The 22,676-nt window shown below is 41.4% G+C and overlaps 1 protein-coding gene across 6 annotated transcripts in view; it reads right to left on the bottom strand.

Moving 5' to 3' along the window:
* Positions 1 to 9,898, bottom strand: part of FAM184B (family with sequence similarity 184 member B) — a 121,934-nt gene extending 112,036 nt beyond the window's left edge. For all 6 annotated transcript variants that reach the window (XM_082391861.1, XM_082391862.1, XM_082391865.1 and 3 more), the window contains exon 1: positions 9,740 to 9,898. In XM_082391861.1, the coding sequence (XP_082247987.1) occupies positions 9,740 to 9,886 (147 nt within the window). In that variant the 5' untranslated portion in view covers positions 9,887 to 9,898. The remainder of the gene's footprint in view (positions 1 to 9,739) is intronic.
* Between the last annotated feature and the right edge of the window lie 12,778 nt (positions 9,899 to 22,676).

Below are 22,676 nucleotides of genomic sequence, written 5' to 3'. Positions count from 1 at the left end.
TAAAAACCATCCTTGACTCGCAAGCCATATAAAAATGGGCAGCAGACTAATTTGGCCTGGGACATGGTTTGCTGACCCTTTTTTTTTTATTTTGGGTGAAGTAGAAAAGAATAGTTTTGTTGCTTTGCCAGGCAAAAGGGGCCACAGCAGGCTAATGCCCTCAGAACTCTGTGTCCCGACCTGGAGGGTACAGTGAGAAGTTTTATAGTAATGGTTCAAAGAGGGCATGATCAGCTGGTGGACATTCTTCTGATTGGTTGGTGGTGAGGTAAGTGGGAGTCAATATCATCAACCTTCTGGTTCCAACAAGTCTTGGGTCTACTTGCTTGTGGGCAGCACACAGTTAACTTCTCCCACCTTGTGGAGGTTTCAGTTTCTACAAAACAGCTCAAAGATATTGTTGTGTGTATCCCTTGATGGGAACCAGGACCCTGCCCCAAGGCTGCACTATTGTTTCTCTTGACTGTTCCTCCCTTGTCTTGCATCCCCTCCCTTCCTTAATTAACAACTGTTTGCACCTGCCCATTGGAACTCAGTGCTGACACCTGTTTTAAGTTTAAAAAGTTATGTCTTAGGTTTTTTTCTTTTATAGTTTTCATTTTCAATTATTCAAAATGTTCACATGACATTGAATAGGAGGGCTTCTATTGTATTTGAGAGCTTCTTTCTACTTCTCTCTGTAAGATCCATGAGATAAGGGATTTTACCTGGCACATAAAAGGCACTAAGTGTGTCATAAATGAAAGAAGTTAAATTATGCAACATTTATGCAAGGGACTATTGATACAACCATTAAAAATTGTGTTGAAGGGTTCTAGATTTACTGCGAAGGGGAAAAAACCCAGGTAACACAATAGTTATGTGTGATATAACTCTCTTTTTAAAAATTACATGTCTATATTTGTATGAGAAATCAGATAGTAGGCTCTGCAAAAAATGGTATTAGTTATTATATCACTGTAGTTATTATGGGTTTGGGGATACTTTAAAATCTTTTTCTTTTTGCTTCTCTGTATTCTTGATTTTTCTAAAATGGTTGTGATTTCTGTGTATGATTGGTCACCGTTGTTTTTATTTTACCTCATAATTCTAGTGTTCTGAAGGAATGTGGATCCGACCATATGGAGGCACCAAGTTTGGTCCAACCCTGTGTCTGTGGTCAGGTGCTTCGAGTGACTAAGTCAGATGTTGGCCTGGGAGGGCATGGGGGATGTCCACTTATTTGTCAGATATGCCAGTTCTCCACTGTGCTCGGAAAACTAGAAATTAGATACTAGCACCTCCTGAGTTCTGGCCTTGAGAAAGGAGCCTTCCCACTCTCCCATAAGACTACTGTACCTAGGCTGTGTTTGAAATGTGCTATTTTATCCTAGGAGCTGCGGGAGGTCCAGGAAGAGTTTTGTTCATTTAGTCCATCAACGTACATTTGCTGGGCACCGATCACTAACTAGGCACTGTTCTAGGCACCAGCGGGTATAGGAGAGAACAGAGCAGACAGAAATTTCTGCCCTCAAGGAACTTTCCTAGTGGGGAAGAGAAGGCCATAAGTAGATTAACAGAGGAAAAAGATGGAAACAGCAGATGCAGCTGAGGAAATCTCACGGTCTAGGTGAGCAAGAAGGCCCTCCCTGAAGAGACATCTGAACCAAGCCAGGAGCAGGCTGAAGAAACCGCGAGGACAAAGGCTCCAGGTGGCACCAGCCTGGCGCATCTGAAAGCCTGAAAGAAGGCCAGTGCGGCCAAGGAGATGACGCTGAGAAGTAGACTGCAGCCACTCCCAGTGACCATATTAAAGAATTTACTTTAGGTGAACCGATTTTATTCCAAGTGAAACGAGAAGCCATTTGTGGGTTCTAAACGGAAGAATGGCATGCTCTGGTTTATACTGTATAAGATAATTCTTGCCGCTGTGAGCGGGGGCAAGGGTAGACCACGAGGAGGCTGCAGCAGGGGTTGGGGACCGGAGGGGAAGGCGGCTTGGACTAGGGCGGAGGCGGAAATGCAGAAGCGAGGTGGACTGACTCGTTGCGTTTATGGGGTTAAAGTCATCAGGGCTTGCTTCAGAACTGGATTTAAACAGGAGAAAATTCGGTTTGTTTTCGTTTCTTTTAATGTTAACAGCTTAACTGAGATATAATTCTTGAGACCATACAATTCACCCATTTAAACTGTACAATTCAATTCACAGAGTTGTGTAACTATCACTAGAGTCAACTGAAGAATATTCTCATGACTCAAAAAGAAACCTTGCATCCCTCAGTCACTACCCCCATTGTACTTTGTACCATATTTTATTTATCCAGTCTTCGGTTGATGGACATTTCATTTATTTCCGTTTTTTTGGCTATTATGAATAATGTTGCTCTGAATACTGTGTACAAGTTAATTTCTCTTGGGTTTATACCTAGGCATGGAATTTCTGGCTCATATGATAACTCTCTGTTAATTACTTGAGGAATCGCCAGACTGTGTTCCAAAGCAGCTGCAACATTCTACAGCAGTGTAGGAGGGCATGATTCAATTTTAGTATCACTCTGGCTGCTGTGTGGAGAAAGGATTGGAGCAAGGCCGGGGGGAAGTGCAGAGATCAGAATGGTTATGCAAAAGTAGAGGCATCTTAGTAGGGTTCAAAGACACCCAATTTAAGGTGTACTTCATCCTGTTTTATGGCAAAAAGATTTCTGTGAGATAGCTGTCTGTACACCCTATGAGTCACTTTGTTAAACTAAAAGATTCCAACAGAGAGGGCCTGTTAAAACAGATCTGCAGTTTTCAAATCTAGAATCCTAAAGCAAACTGGTATGGAACCGTTTAAACATCTGTCCCTACACAAGCTCCTGCAGGCAGGAAGGTATTTTCAGAGAAACTAAGGGAGTCAGTGGGTGCAATAAAACTTCCACAACTTCAAGCCATGAAAACTCAGGGCTCAAGTGGCAGCCTCCTGCTGAGGACTCGTGTGGCAGTCAGCGTCACTCCTACTGCCTGGGACACTGCCCTGGCCTCTCAGTCCAGAGAAGGCCTGGCTTTGTTCCTAGTTGCCGGTTTTGACAACTGGGCAGTGGTCCTGTCCCTCTGCAATTCTTCTAGCTCAGCAAGGGAAGGGAAACCAACATCTATCAGGCTTACAATAGTCTCTCCGCCGGGTGAGATGCTCCACTTACATTCCTTAAGTTAGTGAACCCTCACAACAAATCACCAGGGAAGAAAGGACTATTTTTCTCAATTACACATAAAGCAGGTTGGCCCCTTTGGATTGGAAAGTCAGAAAAGTCTCTCTGAAGAGATAGTATTTTAGCTGATACCAGCCATGCAGGGATCAGGAGTAAGAGCGTTCCAAGAGTAACCCCCAAATTGTTAGCTCTCCAGGTGACCTCATTTTTATTCACATTTAATTTTCTTTTATATTTATTAGTATAAATAAGAGTAAGAAGCACCCCTCTAGAGATAAATCAAGTTTAAATTCATTTAAAAGATATCCTGGAGTAGAAATTATCATTCTTTTCCTTAATATTTCTGATTTTATACTCAGGGTCTATTCTCCATAACAGCATTCCCCCTACCCCATCCCTAAACAATCCACTATCTCCCCTCAACATCCAATATGACTGTCCTCGCTAATGTGTCTCCATAGACCTCAGTAAGGTTCTGGAACGTGGGGAGACACAGTTCGCTTGGTCTGGTCATGCTACTGTGCTGGGAGTGGTGACTCTGACCTCCAGAACCTCCCACGGAAGGAAGGAAGGAAGGATCTACAAATAAGTACTACACTGCAACTCAAAGGTCCCCTGCTCTCAGGCGAGGATGCTCTCCCAATGACAGAATTCTTTTTTACTATAACACTTTACCAAATTCCTCAAAACGGAATTCATCCTAAGATCTGTGTGGTGGGTCTTTAGGAAAGGCCAATAAACAAAATCCTTCTTCTCCAACGAACTAATTGAAATACAAGACCAAGGCGTGAGGCTGTTTTGAGACCAAAATAACACATTACCAATATAATATTAAAGAATGTGACATACCCACGGGCAGGCTGCATTCCTGATATTTACCCACCTAGTCACAATACTGGGCCAGGGCATTTCTTCCTCCCAGAACTGCACCTACCCCTGTAAAATCGACGGCACGGCTGACAGAGCAGAATGTGTGCTTCTGCGGGCAGATCACTCCATGAGAAACAAGGGAGAAAGAGGAAAGAGCTCTGCAGACCTAGCTCCGGCCCTCAGCCTCACTGATTAGATCTACATTTCCCCTCGCCTGGGAAAGAGTACTAAAGATGATTGAGAGAGGTTTTGGAAACACAAGGAGGACCAGGGAAGAAGCACCACCCTCACACACACACCTAACACTGGGTTCTGGATGCCCTGGTTCTGTCACTACATCCTAATGTGACGTCAGGCAAGAATACTGACCCTTTCCTGGGTCTCAGATATTAATTCTCTCAATTAGAGATGGTGCTTATCTCCTTGCCATGCAGAACTGCTGTGCACACAGAGGATGAGTAAGTATGTCAAAGGCTTTGCAAAGAACACAAATAGGCACTTGATTCCACCGTAGCCCTTATAGGGGCTACACAGCCAAACACAGCCAAAAAAAAAAAAAAACACATAATGAGTGTTTACCAGATGCAAAGGATTGTGAATAAATTAAGGAGCTTATTATCTTAAGGGACATACTATATACAAATCAACTATAATATCAGATGGATAAGCATGATGAAAGAAATATTAACCAAATCCGTAGGCGGAAACTTTAAATTTAACAAGCTTACTGAGGGTCTACTATGTGCCAGACATTGTACAAACTTCTGGAAAAACAGATTAATAAGAAAGAAATAACGAATATACAATTAGTGATTAATGAATACATGATTAATTACAAAAGTGAGATTTTTTTCAAAGATTTTTCTTGTGGGAAGTGAGACTTAAAAGATAAGTAGGATTCAACTTATAGAGATGAAGTCATTTCAGGAGAGGAAATATCCGAGGGAAGTGAGTGCACAGAGGAGGAAAGGGAGAAGTGCACTTCACTGTATTTGAGAACTGGGTGCCTGGGGTGGTTCCTAATCCTCCTGGAAAAGTAGGCTGGAAAATGTAAGATGGCACAGTCACTTCGGAAAGTCATTTGGCAGTTTCTTAGAAAGTCAAACATAAATTTACTATACAACCCAACAATCCCATTCCTAGGTATTTACCCAAGAGTAACAAAAATGTGTGCGCAAGAATGTAATGTTTGTAGCAGCGTGATTCATAATAGCCCCAGAGTGGAAACAATCCAAATGCCTATTAACTGGCGAATATGATCATCAGAAAATGGTGTATCCATACAATGGGATACTACTGAGTAATAAAAGGGAATGAATGAATGACATATGCTACAACCATTGATGAACATCAAAAACTTGATGCTGTGATTTAGCAACTAAGTGAAAAAAGCCAGATGGAAATACATGTTGTATCATTTCACTGATATGAAATATCTGGAAAGGATAAATTTATGAAGACAGAAAGTAGATCAGTGGTTGCCTGGCATTGGGGTAGGAACAGGGACTGACTACAAATGGATACAAAGGATGGTGATAGAAATGTCCTAAAACTGGATTATGGTTATGATGCAACAACTCCGTAAATTTACTAAAAGATGCTGAATTGTATGTTTAGATGGATTTTATGGTATGTAAATTATACTTCAATAAAGCTATAAAAATTAAGAAGTTATCCAAATCAGACAGAAAGGAAGCAAGAACAGCAATCTTAGAAATGAAAAATGTAATTCTAAAACTTAATAGATGGGGCTTCCCTGGTGGCGCAGTGGTTAAGAATCTGCCTGCCAATGCAGGGGACAAAGGTTCGATCCCTGGTCCGGGAAGATCCCACATGCCACAGAGCAACTAAGCCCGTGCGCCACAACTACTGAGCCTGCGCTCTAGAGCCCGCGAGCCACAACTACTGAGCCTGCGTGCCACAACTACTGAAGCCCATTCGCCTAGAGCCCATGCTCTGCAACAAGAGAAGCCACCACAATGAGAAGCTCGCACACCGCAACAGAGAGTAGCCCCAGTTCTCCAGAATTAGAGAAAGCCCGCGTGCAGCAACGAAGACCCAACACAGCCAAAAATAAATAAATAAATAAAAATTTTTTAATTTTATTTATTTATTTATTTATGGCTGTGTTGGGTCTTCGTTTCTGTGCGAGGGCTTTCTCTAGTTGTGGCAAGCGGGGGCCCCTCTTCATCGCGGTGCGCGGGCCTCTCACTATCGCGGCCTCTCTTGTTGCAGAGCACAGGCTCCAGACGCGCAGGCTCAGCAATCGTGGCTCACGGGCCCAGTTGCTCCGCGGCATGTGGGATCTTCCCAGACCAGGGCTCGAACCCGTGTCCCCTGCATTGGCAGGCAGACTCTCAGCCACTGCGCCACCAGGGAAGCCCAATAAATAAATTTTTAAAATAAATAAAACTTAATAGATGGGAAAAACTCTGGATTGGACATATTATTTAGAGGATTGGGAAATAGGAAGACAGGATTAAGGAATTCACCAGGATACAACAGAGACAAAAAGATTTTTAATAACATTTTAGGATATGGACGGAGAGGCTTCCTTAAATCAGCTAATGGCAGTTGCAGAAAACTGAATGGAGGCAATGACAGAGAAACAATATCTGAACACAAAATCATTGATAATTTTCCAGAATTAAAGAGAGCACCTGAGTCTTCAATAGAAAGTACATTCACTACCAACTAGAGAGTTCTAATGAAACTGCTAAACGTCAAAATACACATACACAAATGCTACCAATAGAAAACGCAGATTATCTACAAAGGAATGAAAATTTGATTGGCAGTAGGATTTTACCAGCAGTAATTAGTACCTGAAGACAATAGAACGCTATCAACACTGTGCTATGGGAAAATAGCTGTTCACTAGAATTTTTTAAAATTTATTTATTTTATTTATTTATTTTTGGGTGTGTTGGGTCTTCGTTGCTCTGCGTGGGCTTTCTCTAGTTGCAGCGAGCGGGGGCTACTCTTCATTGGGGTGCACGTGCTTCTCATTGCGGTGGCTTCTCTTGCAGAGCACGCACGGGCTCTAGGTGTGCGGGCTTCAGTAGTTGTGGCATGCGCAGTCTCTAGAGCGCAGGCTCAGTAGTTGAGGTGCACGGGCTTAGTTGCTCCACAGCATGTGGGGGGATCTTCCCGGACCAGGGATTGAACCCGTGTCCCCTGCATTGGCAGGCAGGTTCTTAACACTGCACCACCAGGGAAGTCCCATCACTAGAATTTTATACCCAAATAAATGACCATCCAACAGTGAGGGCAAAATACAGACATTTCCAAATATACAAAGAATTTCTTACCCCACCAAGACCCCTACGGAAAGAACTATTAAATGATGAACTTCAGCTAGAAGAAAAGTGAACCAAAAGAGAAGGCTATGGATTCAAGAAAAAAATAGGGCGTAGAAGAATTGGTAAAATGTCAGTAAATTTAAAGAACTCAAGTATAAAAACGATTGTAAATTTTAAAAGGTAAAAAACTCTAGACAACAATGACAAGAAGGGAAAGGGGAGGGCTGTTAAATGGGTAAAGTATGCAAAGCTCTTTTGTAGGAAGAAAGAATTCTGTGATAACTTTGTTAGAAAAACTATAGTTAAATATGTATGTGGAGAAATAAAAGACAAGGCTGAGAAGAATAGGAATAATGCCAGAAGCCCTCAAACCAGCAGTGGAAAATGAGGGAATATAGATCATTTAACTAATCCAGGATAGTAAATGAAAAACACAAAATATGTTGGAAGAATAAGTCCCAATATGTTAGTTATCACAGTAAACGCACATGGATTAAATTCACCTATCAGAGATACAACTAAAATAAAACTTACAGAAAGATTAAATATAAAGAGATGGAAAATAGCACATACAAAAGGTAGCCAAAAGAAAGGTGGCATATCAATATCAATATTAAAAATGTCTAATTTAAACAATTAGCATGAAAAATGGTAAAGAGAGGCCCTACATAATAAGAATCAACTGTGATTTCTAATGCAGAATATACTTTGAGAAACACTGCCTACTATGCACTAGGGATCATGGCTGCTTTCTTCACTGCTGTATCGTTCAGTGCTTGGCGCATAATAATTGTGCCAAAATATCAATATTAATGGGCAGAATGACTACCATTACCACATTATATTGAAATGATCTGTTTATGCATTTGTCTCATCACAAGGGCAGGGTTCCTATCTTACTCAGTTTTATGCCATCGATATTGAGCACAGCGCCTGGCACACAGTAGGCACTCTATAAATTCTAACTGAGTTCAGGGTTCATCTCTTCCATAAAGTCTCTCCTAAATGTTCCTACCCATAATGACTTATCCTTTGTTTCTACTTCTATAGCACTCACAACTTGAAACATCCAATTTAGCAACTGATTATAGAGCAGTGTCTTTTAGGTTTCTCTCCAACCTTGTTTCTCCAAAACTATTTTAGGTTCTTTGAAGATGAAGATGCCTTATACTGTGCCCAGCGCCTCACATCAATACTTTTTTGGATCGATGTCACTATTTGGATGACTCCAGATTAGATCAGTGGTGCCAAGCAGCACATGCCAAGGCCTCCAAGGAGTATCTCCATTCCCCCCTTTCCATCCTTGACTAAAGAGATCACTGTTTGGATACAGGCTCATTTGCAAAAAATGTGGAGAAGTTAATGGGAGGGATAGGAGAAGGCAGCTAGTGTCCAATTCCAGGTCTCTGTGCTCTCTTCCTTCTGGCAAAATAATCAGGGAGGAAAATTCCTGTGATCCCACAAAAGAGTAGGTGTGGGAAGTGGGAGGAAGATAGTTGGGGAAGAGTATGTCCCATACACAGAACCTGGACCGGACGTTCCACTAGCAGGCATGTTATCAGGAGTAATTATTACGAGATCGAAAGGAAACCCCAAGGCAACTAGCTAAATTCAGGCACTCGGGACCTTGTATAAAAGACAGAGAGGGATGTTGTTTTCCATCTACACACCAGGCACAGGAGGGGAACCTACCACAAGGAGCTCCTAATTGGGAAGCTGCAGGGGGTTAACAAAGGACAGGGTGTCATCTTCTTGCTGGTCTTCATAAGGAAGACACTACAGTCCCTGGAGGTTCAATCAGGGCCCTGGGATGAGGTAGGGAGATGGGGGGGCTGACCTCCCGAGGTCCTTTGTAATCCAGTAATTAAATGGTGAATCGTTCACTTCCCCATTTATGCTCTGTACCCAGTTAGATAGTAAGTCCCCTGGGCTGCCTTCCAGGTTTACTACAGTGACACGCAAGCTGCTGGCACTCAACAAATGAATCAAATGTTTAAATAGCCCACATGACCTCCTCCCTGCCTGTAAAGTACGGCGATGAATGAAATCACAACATTCCAGGCACTATCACTTGAGCAGAGCCCGCAAGGAAACACACACACACACACCACAGCACTGATTCAACTCGATTCACATTCCCACCCTGGGAGCACAGACCACCTGCTCAGCGCGGAGGCTGTAGGAGTTTCCTTGGCAAGGATCCTTTCTCTCAGCTGCTTTAGGATGGTGCCTCCAGAAGGTCACCAAGATTTAGGACCGCTTCCCTCCCGGGTTGGCCTCCGAGGCAAAGTTTCAGCTCGGATTCTGCCTGGGCCTCCCTCGGGCGCGTCCGCACTCCCTCCCCGGCCCGGGGCGCCCCGGACGCGCAGCTGGCCGGCCTGCAGCGCCTCACGTTACCTTGGTGAGCTGGGCGATCTTCTTGCACATTTTCACGTGCATCTCGGGATCACAGTCCATTCTCCAGCCGGCACCACCTCCGGCATCGGCTTTGGAGCCCGGGCAAGTCCCGGGCGCGTGAATTTTGCTGTTGAGGGCAGAAGCCATCGCTGAAACGCGTCCGGCACTCAAAGCCTCACGATGGCTCGGCTTCTCGATGCCCACGGTGTGCAGGTGCTTGCGCGCGCGGGCGTGTGAGTGTGTGGGCTTTCTCGGGAGAGGTGGCACTGCAGTCCCGCCGCCCGCGCCACCGCGTGGCTCCTGCTTCCACCGGGTGTCCGCCACCCCGCCGCCCGCGCGCCCACCCTTCCTCCTCCCGCCCTCGCTGGCTTGCTGGCTCTGCGGGCACCCGCACCCTGCGGCGAAGCGCCGAGGACCCGCACGTGCCTCTCGTGACCCGCGCGCAGCTCCCGGGCCCGTGCGGGTTTCGCCTGCAATCAGCTTCAGCGACGAGGAGCCAGTGGCCTTGGAGAGGTTTGCGCTGGCCAGGCGCGGCGCTCTGGGACACGTGGGTGGCGCCGGGCTCCGGACTCAGCGGCGACGGACCCCGCCCGTGGTGGGCATCCCAGGCCAAGGAGGAAGAAGAGCCGGCCTCAGCCTCGGGCAGCTGGGGCGTTTCGTGTGGGGAAGGGACCCTGGCGACGTGCTGCTGGCGAATGGATGGCGAGACACCGGGTACCTTGACGGGTGCCCTCAGCCAGCGACTCAGGAGCCTCGGAGCTCGGCGCTGAGGGCTGAGGCGGGGGCGGGGGGGGGGGGTGCCGAGAGAGGGGCGGGGAGGGGAAAGCGAGTCGCGGGGACGCAAGGAGGTGCGGGGACCAGGGCATACGTTTTGGGCCCCTGCCTGGGCTGAGGGTGGGAGCCCCCCTTCCCCCACTTTAAGAAGGACCCCGGACGTTGCGGGAGAATTGCCTGAGATTACCAAAGGGAAGAAGCCAAAAGGGCTGCCGAGGAGCTGGTGACCGAAATCTGGGACGAGAAAGCGCAGAGTACGTAGTGAGGGAATGTGTAGTGTAAGAAAGCAGAGAAAAAAGTCAAAGACAGGGGTAGAAAGGATGGTGGCAGGTGTGGGAAAGGAGGAAGCAAAGAGGAATGGAGGAGTAGGTGAGTAACAAATGGAGCTGCAAGTCTGAGTAAACCGATCCCAGGGAAGGTGAAGCGACTCATCCACACGCCTGGCCACCGGCCACCCGGAGCCAGAATCCTGTCAAGTCTTTGGATTATGACGAGCTTGTGTGTTTTTCGTTTGTTTGGCGAGTGGAGGGGTTGGTGGCCCAAATTTCTTTGTGACTTGCTTTCTCTGGTTTCGAACAGTGGGCTTTGGGGAAAGTGACACCATCCTGATCAGAATTTCCTAAAGTGTGAAAAATAGCATCAAAATAATAAGCAATTTGCATGGTTAATATATTTCATTTTACAAACTGCTTTATATCAGAAGTTTTAATAATCTTGAAAAAAAAACAAGCAAACCTCAAGGGGTCTCAGAAACCACGATCCCATCCCTCCACACTGCAGGTAACAATACCCATTTTTATAGATGAGGAAATACAGAAAACTTGTACCAAGTAAGGCAATTACAAGTAGTAGAGTTGTGTCTGAAACCGAGATATTCCTATTCTAAATTCCTTACTTTCACCCCAATACATTATACTACATAGGCATAGCCAACCTGGGTTTTGGTTCCTAGTTTATCCTCTTAGGTTCCCTCTCCAGGACAACTACCCCCTCCCCCAATTCAATTAGAAAACAGAATGCCTGAATCAGAATCACTGCCAGGAGGTTGATGTAGACTCTTGGTCCTATCTTAGATTCCATGAGTCAAAATCTCTGGAGGTGAGGATCCAGAATCCACATTTTAAATTAGCGTCCTACTTAATTCCAAATTTAGAGTATTTTCTGCAGGGTCTTACTATATACTACATTTTACAGGAATTCAACCACTTTGTAAAGTAGAAGAAAAATAGGCTTTTTGATTCAGAACTTTATCAAAAGTTGTTCACCTCTGTGGAAACTCACATCATCAATGGCTTTGTGGCTCATATTTGGTTGCTGATACAACACACTTGTATTGTAACTGCCACATTCATGGTGAGTCTGCCAATATGTGCAAGCGTCTGAGTATCACATTATGTCATAAAGTTAATCAAGCCAGAGCATTTCCATACTGAAATGATTTAATTATAATTGCTTTCCTTTTATTTCTCCTTTCTGTTACTGTCAAGAAATTATACTGATTTTTAAAATGTGTTTACTAATGTAAAAAATTATCTATGAATTTCAAGATAATAACATGAACATTATAGAAAAGGTGATATTGGGTGTGAACAGGATTGAGAACCACTGCTCTTGATGATCTCATACACACTAAAGTTTAGTAATACTGCTTTCTAACTCCAAGTTTTAGTTATTTAATTATGATCTTATTAAGTCTGGGGGCCAAAACATTTTCCAGTTGGATATATTATACTTTCAACTTTATAGTGGCAGACAGTGGGGAAAGCAGATTCACTTATCAGGCTTTGTTGGACTGCAGTTACTGTAATCAAGGTACCACAAGCTGGCCTGTCTTGGAAAGAGTCCTTTGCAGTTTGCTGCGGTTTTCTAGCACCGTGACTAGTAGGTCTTTTCACACTATCAGGAATGAAATAGAGGGCAGAAGAGGACTATGTGCTTTGTCTAATACAGGGCATTTATTAGCCCACTAATGTGATCTTGGAATTATGCCACGCTCTTTGCACATGTTCTCACCCCCACTAAGGCACTTATTATTCTCATTCTACAGACTAGAAAATTGAAGCTAAGGGAGGCTAAGTACCCAATTTTATACAGCTAGTAAATGGATCTGAGTCTACCAACTTCAAAGGCTGTTCTTCCCAGAGCACAGTGCTGGCAATCCGAAACTTTTTAAAACTACAATTGATTTGTTTTTTCTTTAGATTATAAACATATAAGCTTCTTTCAGTTACCCCTCTCCTCAGTCTCACCTGTAATAATACCAAAAATGGGTATAAGAAGAAAGCAAAAATCACCCCAAATCCCACACTCAAAGAAAATTGCTGTTAATATTTTGAAGATTCTTGTAGACATCTCTCTGAAAACACCTAGAAAATGTTAAGTACATATATGTATTTTAAAATAAATGAGATACTGTAATAATGTTTTGGAACCCTATTCACTCAATCTTATTTTTCTTTTGCCAATAACAATCTACATTCCCATTTTAAACAGCCAGTATTCCATTATATACAACATATTTACCCCACCCGTTATTGAACAATTCTTTTTTTATATTTTAAGCAAAATGTTTCATATATGTTTATAATGTTTGCTGTATTATGAGAATATTCAATTCTGTTCTAAAGGACAGGAAAACCAAAAAGGATATATGAAACTTATGTTGGATAGAATTCTTAAAATGTGTTAAGTACAGAGTGTACTGTAAGACAGGATAAAGATAGAATGGAATATATGTAAAAAGGAGTGAACAAACAAGAGTGCTACTAACAGGTGGAAAAAGATGGAAAGACCAAAGATTTAAGGTAAAGATGATGCCGCCTTCAGGCTGACAGCTGTATCATCCCTAAAATGCCATTTGTTGTTGACACTCATTCTGGCCCCGTGAATGTCCTGCCCCAGAAACACAGATAAAAAACATGGCTCTCAGCAGGCCATTAACCAGGCATACTTGCCTTTGCACATTTCTCACAGAGCAAGCACATATTGACTCTAGGCACCCTCCACCTGCTGAGCCCCTCTTTCAGTTTCAACTGTGGTTCTCAAAACTGCACGTTCAGAAGTCAAGGCTGCTGCAGCAGACAGGACAACAACACTGCATACCCCAGGATTTAGGTAACGTGGTCCTCCCACCTCCCTGGCACCCTATCCTAAATGTCTTAACCTTCACTATGCTTTCCAATTGGCTTCTGTTTAAAAGTGATTCAATAAACCATGGGATTTGAGCATCTTAATTTGGGCTGTAAGGATTTGCTGTCCATGACATCTGGGATAGTCTGCCTGGTAGTGTATTTGGAGATTACCATTGCATCAGGAAAACTTCCTACACGATATTATACACGGATCTTTGCACAGATGTGCAAGTATTTCCATAGGAGTAAATCCTAGAATAAACTGGTTTCAAAGAGTATGCAAATTTTAAATCTTTATATAGTCTATACTGTTCTGGAATAGTTATTCCAAATTATACTCATTAATAGTGCTCAAAAATGCGTGTTTTCCCATGCTAGTGATCTTGAAATATCTTCCAATTGAAAAGGGGAAGAGTGTCTCCCCTACACCATTTGTTTGATTACTAGTAGCGCTGTTAAAACACCTTTCCACAAATTGATCAGTCATTGGAATTAAACTTTTTGTGCACTCTTTTTGTCTGGCTGTCTTCTATACGTTGAAGTAACTTTCTAGGCCCAAGATGGGGCTGCTACTGTGTGGGTGCCACGTCAGCAAACCAACACCTAGATAACTTTTGTGTCCCTGTAATGCTCTGTGCGGCCAGAAACACAGTATATCCAGTCAGCCAATCCCCAAACACCAAGCCAGCTCTGGGCTCTCTACTTAGCTTCTTCTTACTCAAAACAAGGTTGACTAGGCGACCCCAGCCTATCAGATATTTTCTGTTTTTCTCTTCCTTGTTCTTTATTCTTTATCCTATAAAAGCCTCCGGCCTTCCACCCCATTTTATTCCACTTCATAAAGTGCTAAAGTTTGTATCACCAAAATTGTCGTCTTTAATCATTTTTTAACACTTATTACATGATCTTTCTTTGCAGGGGCTTTTAGCACTTTACTTATCATACATATTACAAACATTTCCCCCAGTTAGCAATTTATCTTTCTTATGCTCTATAAATATCTTGAATTTTTATGTAGGTAAATCTGTTTATCTTTTCTCATATTTTCTGGCTTTTGCATCATGCTTAGAAAGGCCTTCCCCATCCAAGAATAGTTTCTCCTAGCACTTTTATGGTTTCATTTTTCTTAAATGTTTAAATATTTGATCTAGCTGGGATTTATGTTGATACATGGAGTGAGGTTGGAATCCAAGCTTATGTTTTTCCAGATGTCTAAGCCGTTGTCCAACAGCTTGGATAAATTCATCTTTATCACACTGATCATCTAAGTGCAGCCTTAGGTGATTTCTTCCGTAGTAATTTACTAAGGCAATCTTTTATCCTTTGCTTAGAAATTTTCTTTCCTAATCAGTTAAGCAGCATGGGTAACTCTATTGTTACTATTACTGCTCATCTAAAAACAAGATCACATTTTTGAGTATTTCACTTAACTCCTTTACCTGCAAGGCTATTTTCCTTACTCTGCCTTATTTCTACTGATCTTTCAGACTAGTTTGCATGTCCCTAAAATATGCTCTCATGGCTTTGCATCTCTGTGTAGCACCTATGTCATATTTTATTTTTAAAAGCTAAAGGTTTTTTGGCTTCTGCAGAATTCTGAAAAATGCCAGGTTTTCCCCCTCCTTTTCCATAAAACATGTTTATATATCATTATTAGGAGTACTTTCTGAAGAGTACTTCATGTTTTTCTTAATTGCCTTGTTTGCCTTCAACTTCCTTAATTTTCATGGTTTACATAGATGTGTGCAGAGGCTATATTTGTGTATATACACGTGGGTTGGGGTTTCGTCCATTGCATGTGTTGGTTCCATGGACGTATAATCCCCACAGGCTGTGGGAGTGATTGGCCAGGCCTTGTTTTTTTTGTTGTGTTTTTGTTCTTTCCAAGAGGAGAATGCTATTTAGAAAATAAACTGGTTGCAAAGCTCTTACCGGCTCGTATGAGAGAGCAGACTCCTGCCCTCGAACTCGCTGGTAAGTTGTATCATAATGTTTTAAAAGAGTTTTGAGCATTTCTTGCTTTAAAAGAACTTCATGAGGAACATGACACACAGAAGTTCTTTTGGCTTTCCTTTGATGTATGGTGCATATAGCAATAAAGATTTCTTTCCCTCCTTCCTTTGGGCACCCCCAGGCCTCTGGGCTGGCCTGGCCTCTTCTCTCTCTGAGGGCTGTGAGCTGCTTTCAGTGTGACAAAATTATGATGTTGTTTGGAAGAATTTGCCAGGACAGACTGATTCTTGGTCAAGGATGGCTCGTGTACACTCGGCAGCATTGTAAAATGATCTTGTTTGAAGCCTTTCATTAACACATTTACCATCAAGAACAAAATGTTGGCAAAAGGCTAACACCTGATTTGAAAAAGAAAATGCTGACTTGCGGACAAAAGGAAAAGTCTCTTTCCACTGCTCAAAGTAGGGTCATTTAAATCATCTTGCAATCATGTGTGAGTTTGTTCTCTTCGTGTGAAATCTCTTGCTGTGCACTGTAAGTCATTTATCCACCAAGCTGAGTATCGTGTGAGGAAAGGTAAAAGTTAAAAACACAGCCAGCCCTGTGTGCTGTTAATAGCGTGAAATTCTCATGTTAAAAAAAAAAAGAACAGTAAGAACCAAATGTGACCTTGCGCATATTTTAACAGCTGAAATTCTTTAAGGCTACTGATGAATGATCCCTTAAATCAGTCTTGTCTTTTGATTGCTGCATACAGGAAGAAGTTTTCCTTTCATGCTGTCATGTTTTGGGGGTGGGGAGGTTATCAGCACAACTACTCATTTTGACATTACAGGGCCTCTTGTGGGAGCCTCTCTACCACAGACATGAATAGCTGAGCAACAGCACACGTACTGATTGTATCCACTCACTGATGATGATTACATTGAATGTAGCTAGCTTATTTCCATCACTACAGTTTTTTGAGCTTGCTCTTATGTTTTAAGAGGTGCCAGGGGTACATTTTTTATTTTTTAATAAGTTTTTTGTTTTTTTTTTAATTTATTTATTTTTGGCTGTGTTGGGTTTTCGTTTCTGTGCGAGAGCTTTCTTTAGTTGCGGCGAGCGGGGGCCCCTCTTCATCGCGGTGCGTGGGCCTCTCACTCTCGCGGCCTCTCTTGTTGCGGAGCACAGGCTCCAGACGCGCAGGCTCAGTAGTTGTGGCTCACAGGCCCAGTTGCTCCGCGGCATGTGGGATCTTCCCAGACCAGGGCTCGAACCCGTGTCCCCTGCATTGGCAGGCAGATTCTCAACCACTGCGCCACCAGGGAAGCCCCCAGGGGTACATTTTTGCACTGAAATCTAAAGATGTTTTAAAAAACACTTTTCACACACAAAAAAACCACTTTTCACTTTTCCATTGTCATTACATTATTTACTCATGTGTTCGTACATTTTTGTATGTTAATTTATGAATGATTTTTTCAGTAAAAAATACATATTCAAGAACCAAAAAAAAAAAAAAAAGCTAAAGGTTTTTTTTTGGTCAAATATCCCCCTTTTTTTTCGAGGGAAGAATGCAAGAAATGAACACACAGCTTAAAATTGGCACTATGCTTTTACTGTCATTCTAACACATTAAATAGTAGCAGGGTTTTATTAAAGGTAGCCTCATAACAGGTTTTCTATCTCATCTCCACAGGAGGAAAATGAAAACAAAAACCTCTTGTCACAAAATGGCAACATTTGCACTGAGATTACAGGATATCAACATAACACTATGGAACATGACATTTTGGAATAAAATGTTTGGTGGCAAAATTTTAGCCAGATTATATTAAATATTGGTATGATCACTATGAGTGCCACAAATTGTTTTGGAAGCAGCCTGTGGGCAATGAGTCTAGTAATGCGAGCATTGGTAGTCATTTTTCTCATCTTCGTACCTTAAAATCCTGTTAGTGGTAACAGAGGTGTGAAGCACAGGGATAAAAGAAGAGTTGAGTACATGGGCTAAGAGCAGTTAATCGTGCAAGTAGTCTTTCCACTACCTGAAACATTTAACAGCCAGTTTGCAAAGTACATTTGACTTCACCTTAAACAGGCAGAAAGTGAATCTGGCCACTCAGATTAAAGTTGCCTTTCTGGTCTTTTTCTAGAGTTCAAAGGTAACTAAACAATAGATCTCTCCAACACTCCAAAAAGGAATGGAACTGATGCTTTTAAATTCTCTTTATTACATAGCAGTAGAGTGCTCTCTACTTAATGGGAACGAAAAAGTTTTTTAACTGAATTAAGTATTGGTAATAGAACTGACCTATGGTTCAATTTTTCAACCTAGCCAAGTCGTTTTTCAATTTCCCTTTCCGGAATTGACCACTGTTTTTGTTTGTTTGTTTTGTTTTGTTTTGTTTTTAAACATCTTTATTGAAGTATAATTGCCTTACAATGGTGTGTTAGCTTCTGCTTTATAACAAAGTTAATCAGTTATACGTATACAATATGTTCCCATATCTCTTCCCTCTTGCATCTCCCTCCCTCCCACCCTCCCCATCCCACCCCTCTAGGTGGTCACAAAGCACCGAGCTGATCTCCCTGTGCTATGCAGCTGCTTCCCACTAGCTATCTATTTTACATTTGGTAGTGTATATATGTCCATGACACTCTCTCACCCTGTCACATCTCACCCCACCCCCTCCCCATATCCTCAAGTCCATTCTCTAGGAGGTCTGTGTCTTTATTCCCGTCTTGCCACTAGGTTCTTCATGGCCTTTTTTTTTTTTTTTTTCCCTTAGATTCCGTATATATGTGTTAGCATACTGTATTTGTTTTTCTCTTTCTGACTTACTTCACTCTGTATGACAGACTCTAACTCCATCCACCTCATTACAAATACCTCCATTTCATTTCTTTTTATGGCTGAGTAATATTCCATTGTATACATGTGCCACATCTTCTTTATCCATTCATCTGTCGATGGACATTTAGGTTGCTTCCATGTCCTGGCTATTGTAAATAGAGCTGCAATGAACATTTTGGTACATGACTCTTTTTGAACTATGGTTTTCTCAGGGTATATGCCCAGTAGTGGGATTGCTGGATCGTATGGTAGTTCTATTTGTAGTTTTTTAAGGAACCTCCATACTGTTCTCCATAGTGGCTGTATCAATTTACATTCCCACCAACAGTGCAAGAGAGTTCCCTTTCCTCCACACCCTCTCCAGCATTTATTGTTTCTAGATTTTTTGATGATGGCCATTCTGACCGGTGTGAGATGATATCTCATTGTAGTTTTGATTTGCATTTCTCTAATGATTAATGATGTTGAACATTCTTTCATGTGTCTGTAGGCCATCTGTATATCTTCTTTGGAGAAATGTCTATTAGGTCTTCTGCCCATTTTTGGATTGGGTTGTTCGTTTTTTTGTTATTGAGCTGCATGAGCTGCTTGTAAATCTTGGAGATTAATCCTTTGTCAGTTGCTTCATTTGCAAATATTTTCTCCCATTCTTGGTTGTCTTTTGGTCTTGTTTATGGTTTCCTTTGCTGTGCAAAAGCTTTTAAGTTTCATTAGGTCCCATTTGTTTATTTGTGTTCTTATTTCCATTTCTCTGGGAGCTGGGTCAAAAAGAATCTTGCTGTGATGTATGTCATAGAGTGTTCTGCCTATGTTTTCCTCTAAGAGTTTGATAGTGTCTGGTCTTACACTTAGGTCTTTAATCCATTTTGAGTTTATTTTTGTGCATGGTGTCAGGGAGTGTTCTAATTTCATACTTTTACATGTATCTGTCCAATTTTCCCAGCACCAGTTATTGAAGAGGCTGTCTTTTCTCCACTGTATATGCTTGCCTCCTTTATCAAAGATAAGGTGACCATATGTGCGTGGGTTTATCTCTGGGCTTTCTATCCTGTTCCATTGATCTATATTTCTGTTTTTGTGCCAGTACCAAACTGTCTTGATTACTGTAGCTTTGTAATATAGTCTGAAGTCAGGGAGCCTGATTCCCCCAGTTCCATTTTTCGTTCTCAAGATTGCTTTGGCTATTCGGGGTCTTTTGTGTTTCTATACAAATTGTGAAATTTTTTGTTCTAGTTCTGTGAAAAATGCCAGTGGTAGTTTGATAGGGATTGCATTGAATCTGTAGATTGCTTTGGGTAGTAGAGTCATTTTCACAATGTTGATTCTTCCAATCCAGGAACATGGTATATCTTTCCATCTATTTGTATCATCTTTAATTTCTTTCATCAGTGTCTTATAATTTTCTGCATACAGGTCTTTTGTCTCCTTAGGTAGGTTTATTCCTAGATATTTTATTCTTTTTGTTGCAGTGGTAAACGGGAGTGTTTTCTTAATTTCACTTTCAGATTTTTCGTCATTAGTGTATAGAAATGCAAGAGATTTCTGTGCATTAATTTTGTATCCTGCTACTTTACCAAATTCATTGATTAGCTCTAGGAGTTTTCTGGTAGCATCTTTAGGATTCTCTATGTATAGTATCATGTCATCTGCAAATAGTGACAGCTTTACTTCTTCTTTTCCGATTTGGATTCCTTTTATTTCTTTGTCTTCTCTGATTGCTGTGGCTAACACTTCCAAAACTATGTTGAATAATAGTGGTGAGAGTGGGCAGCCTTGTCTTGTTCCTGATCTTAGTGGAAATGGTTTCAGTTTTTCACCATTGAGGACAATGTTGGCTGTGGGTTTGTCATATATGGCCTTTATTATGTTGAGGAAAGTTCCCTCTATGCCCACTTTCTGCAGGGCTTTTATCATAAATGGGTGTTGAATTTTGTCGAAAGCTTTCTCTGCATCTATTGAGATGATCATATGGTTTTTCTCCTTCAATTTGTTAATATGGTGTATCACATTGATTGATTTGCATATATTGAAGAATCCTTGCATTGCTGGGATAAACCCCACTTGATCATGGTGTATGATCCTTTTAATGTGCTGTTGGATTCTGTTTGCTAGTATTTTGTTGAGGATTTTTGCATCTATGTTCATCAGTGATATTGGCCTGTAGTTTTCTTTCTTTGTGACATCTTTGTCTGGTTTTGGTATCAGGGTGATGGTGGCCTCGTAGAATGAGTTTGGGAGTGTTCCTCCCTCTGGTATATTTTGGAAGAGTTTGAGAAGGATAGGTGTTAGCTCTTCTCTAAATGTTTGATAGAATTCACCTGTGAAGCCATCTGGTCCTGGGCTTTTGTTTGTTGGAAGGTTTTTAATCACAGTTTCAATTTCAGTGCTTGTGATTGGTCTGTTCATATTTTCTATTTCTTCCTGGTTCAGTCTCGGCAGTTTGTGCATTTCTAAGAATCTGTCCATTTCTTCCAGGTTGTCCATTTTATTGGCGTAGAGTTGCTTGTAGTAATCTCTCATGATCTTTTGTATTTCTGCAGTGTCAGTGGTTACTTCTCCTTTTTCATTTCTAATTCTATTGATTTGAGTCTTCTCCCTTTTTCTCTTGATGAGTCTGGCTAATGGTTTATCAATTTTGTTTATCTTCTCAAAGAACCAGCTTTTAGTTTTATTGATTTTTGCTATTGTTTCCTTCATTTCTTTTTCATTTATTTCTGACCTGATCTTTATGATTTCTTTCCTTCTGCTAGCTTTGGGGTTTTTTTGTTCTTCTTTCTCTAATTGCTTTAGGTGCAAGGTTAGGTTGTTTATTCGAGATGTTTCCTGTTTCTTGAGGTAGGCTTGTATTGCTATAAACTTCCCTCTTAGCACTGCTTTTGCTGCGTCCCATAGGTTTTGGGTCGTCGTATCTCCATTGTCATTTGTTTCTAGGTATTTTTTGATTTCCCCTTTGATTTCTTCAGTGATCACTTCGTTATTAAGTAGTGTATTGTGTAGCCTCCATGTGTTTGTATTTTTTACACATCTTTTCCTGTAATTGATATCTAGTCTCATAGCTTTGTGGTCGGAAAAGATACTTGATACGATTTCAATTTTCTTAAATTTACCAAGGCTTGATTTGTGACCCAAGATATGATCTATCCTGGAGAATGTTCCATGCGCACTTGAGAAAAATGTGTATTCTGTTGTTTTTGGGTGGAATGTCCTATAAATATCAATTAAGTCCATCTTGTTTAATGTATCATTTAAAGCTTGTGTTTCCTTATTTATTTTCATTTTGGATGATCTGTCCATTGGTGAAAGTGGGGTGTTAAAGTCCCCTACTATGATTGTGTTGCTGTCGATTTCCCCTTTTATGGCTGTTAGTATTTGCCTTATGTATTGAGGTGCTCCTATGTTGGGTGCATAAATATTTACAATTGTTATACCTTCCTCTTGGATCGATCCCTTGATCATTATATAGTGTCCTTCTTTGTCTCTTATAATATTCTTTATTTTAAAGTCTATTTTGTCTAATATGAGAATTGCTACTCCAGCTTTCTTTTGATTTCCATTTGCATGGAATATCTTTTTCCAACCCCTCACTTTCAGTCTGTATGTGTCTCTAGGTCTGAAGTGGGTCTCTTGTAGACAGCATATATATGGGTTTTGTTTTTGTATCCATTAAGCCAGTCTGTGTCTTTTGGTGGGAGCATTTAATCCATTTACATTCAAGGTAATTATCGATATGTATGTTCCTATTCCCATTTTCTTAAATGTTTTGGGTTTGTTATTGTAGGTGTTGTCCTTCTCTTGTGTTTCTTGCCTAGAGAAGCTCCTTTAGCATTTGTTGTAAAGCTGGTTTGGTGGTGCTGAACTCTCTCAGCTTTTGCTTGTCTGTAAAGGTTTTAATTTCTCCGTTGAATCTGAATGAGATCCTTGCTGGGTAGAGTAATCTTGGTTGTAGGTTTTTCTCCTCCATCACTTTAAGTATATCCTGCCACTCCCTTCTGGCTTGCAGAGTTTCTGCTGAAAGATCAGATGTTAACCTTATGGGGATTCCCTTGTGTGTTATTTGTTGTTTTTCCCTTGCTGCTTTTAATATGTTTTCCTTATATTTAATTTTTGACAGTTTGATTAATATGTGTCTTGGCGTGTTTCTCCTTGGGTTTATCCTGTATGGGACTCTCTGTGCTTCCAGGACTTGATTAACTATTTCCTTTCCCATATTAGGGAAGTTTTCAACTATAATCTCTTCAAA

Source organism: Balaenoptera borealis (assembly GCF_965194805.1).
Source record: "Balaenoptera borealis genome assembly, chromosome: 4".
Taxonomy (NCBI): domain Eukaryota; kingdom Metazoa; phylum Chordata; class Mammalia; order Artiodactyla; family Balaenopteridae; genus Balaenoptera; species Balaenoptera borealis.
Note: the sequence above shows the minus strand (reverse complement) of the source record. Positions and strands in the feature narration are given on the sequence as shown.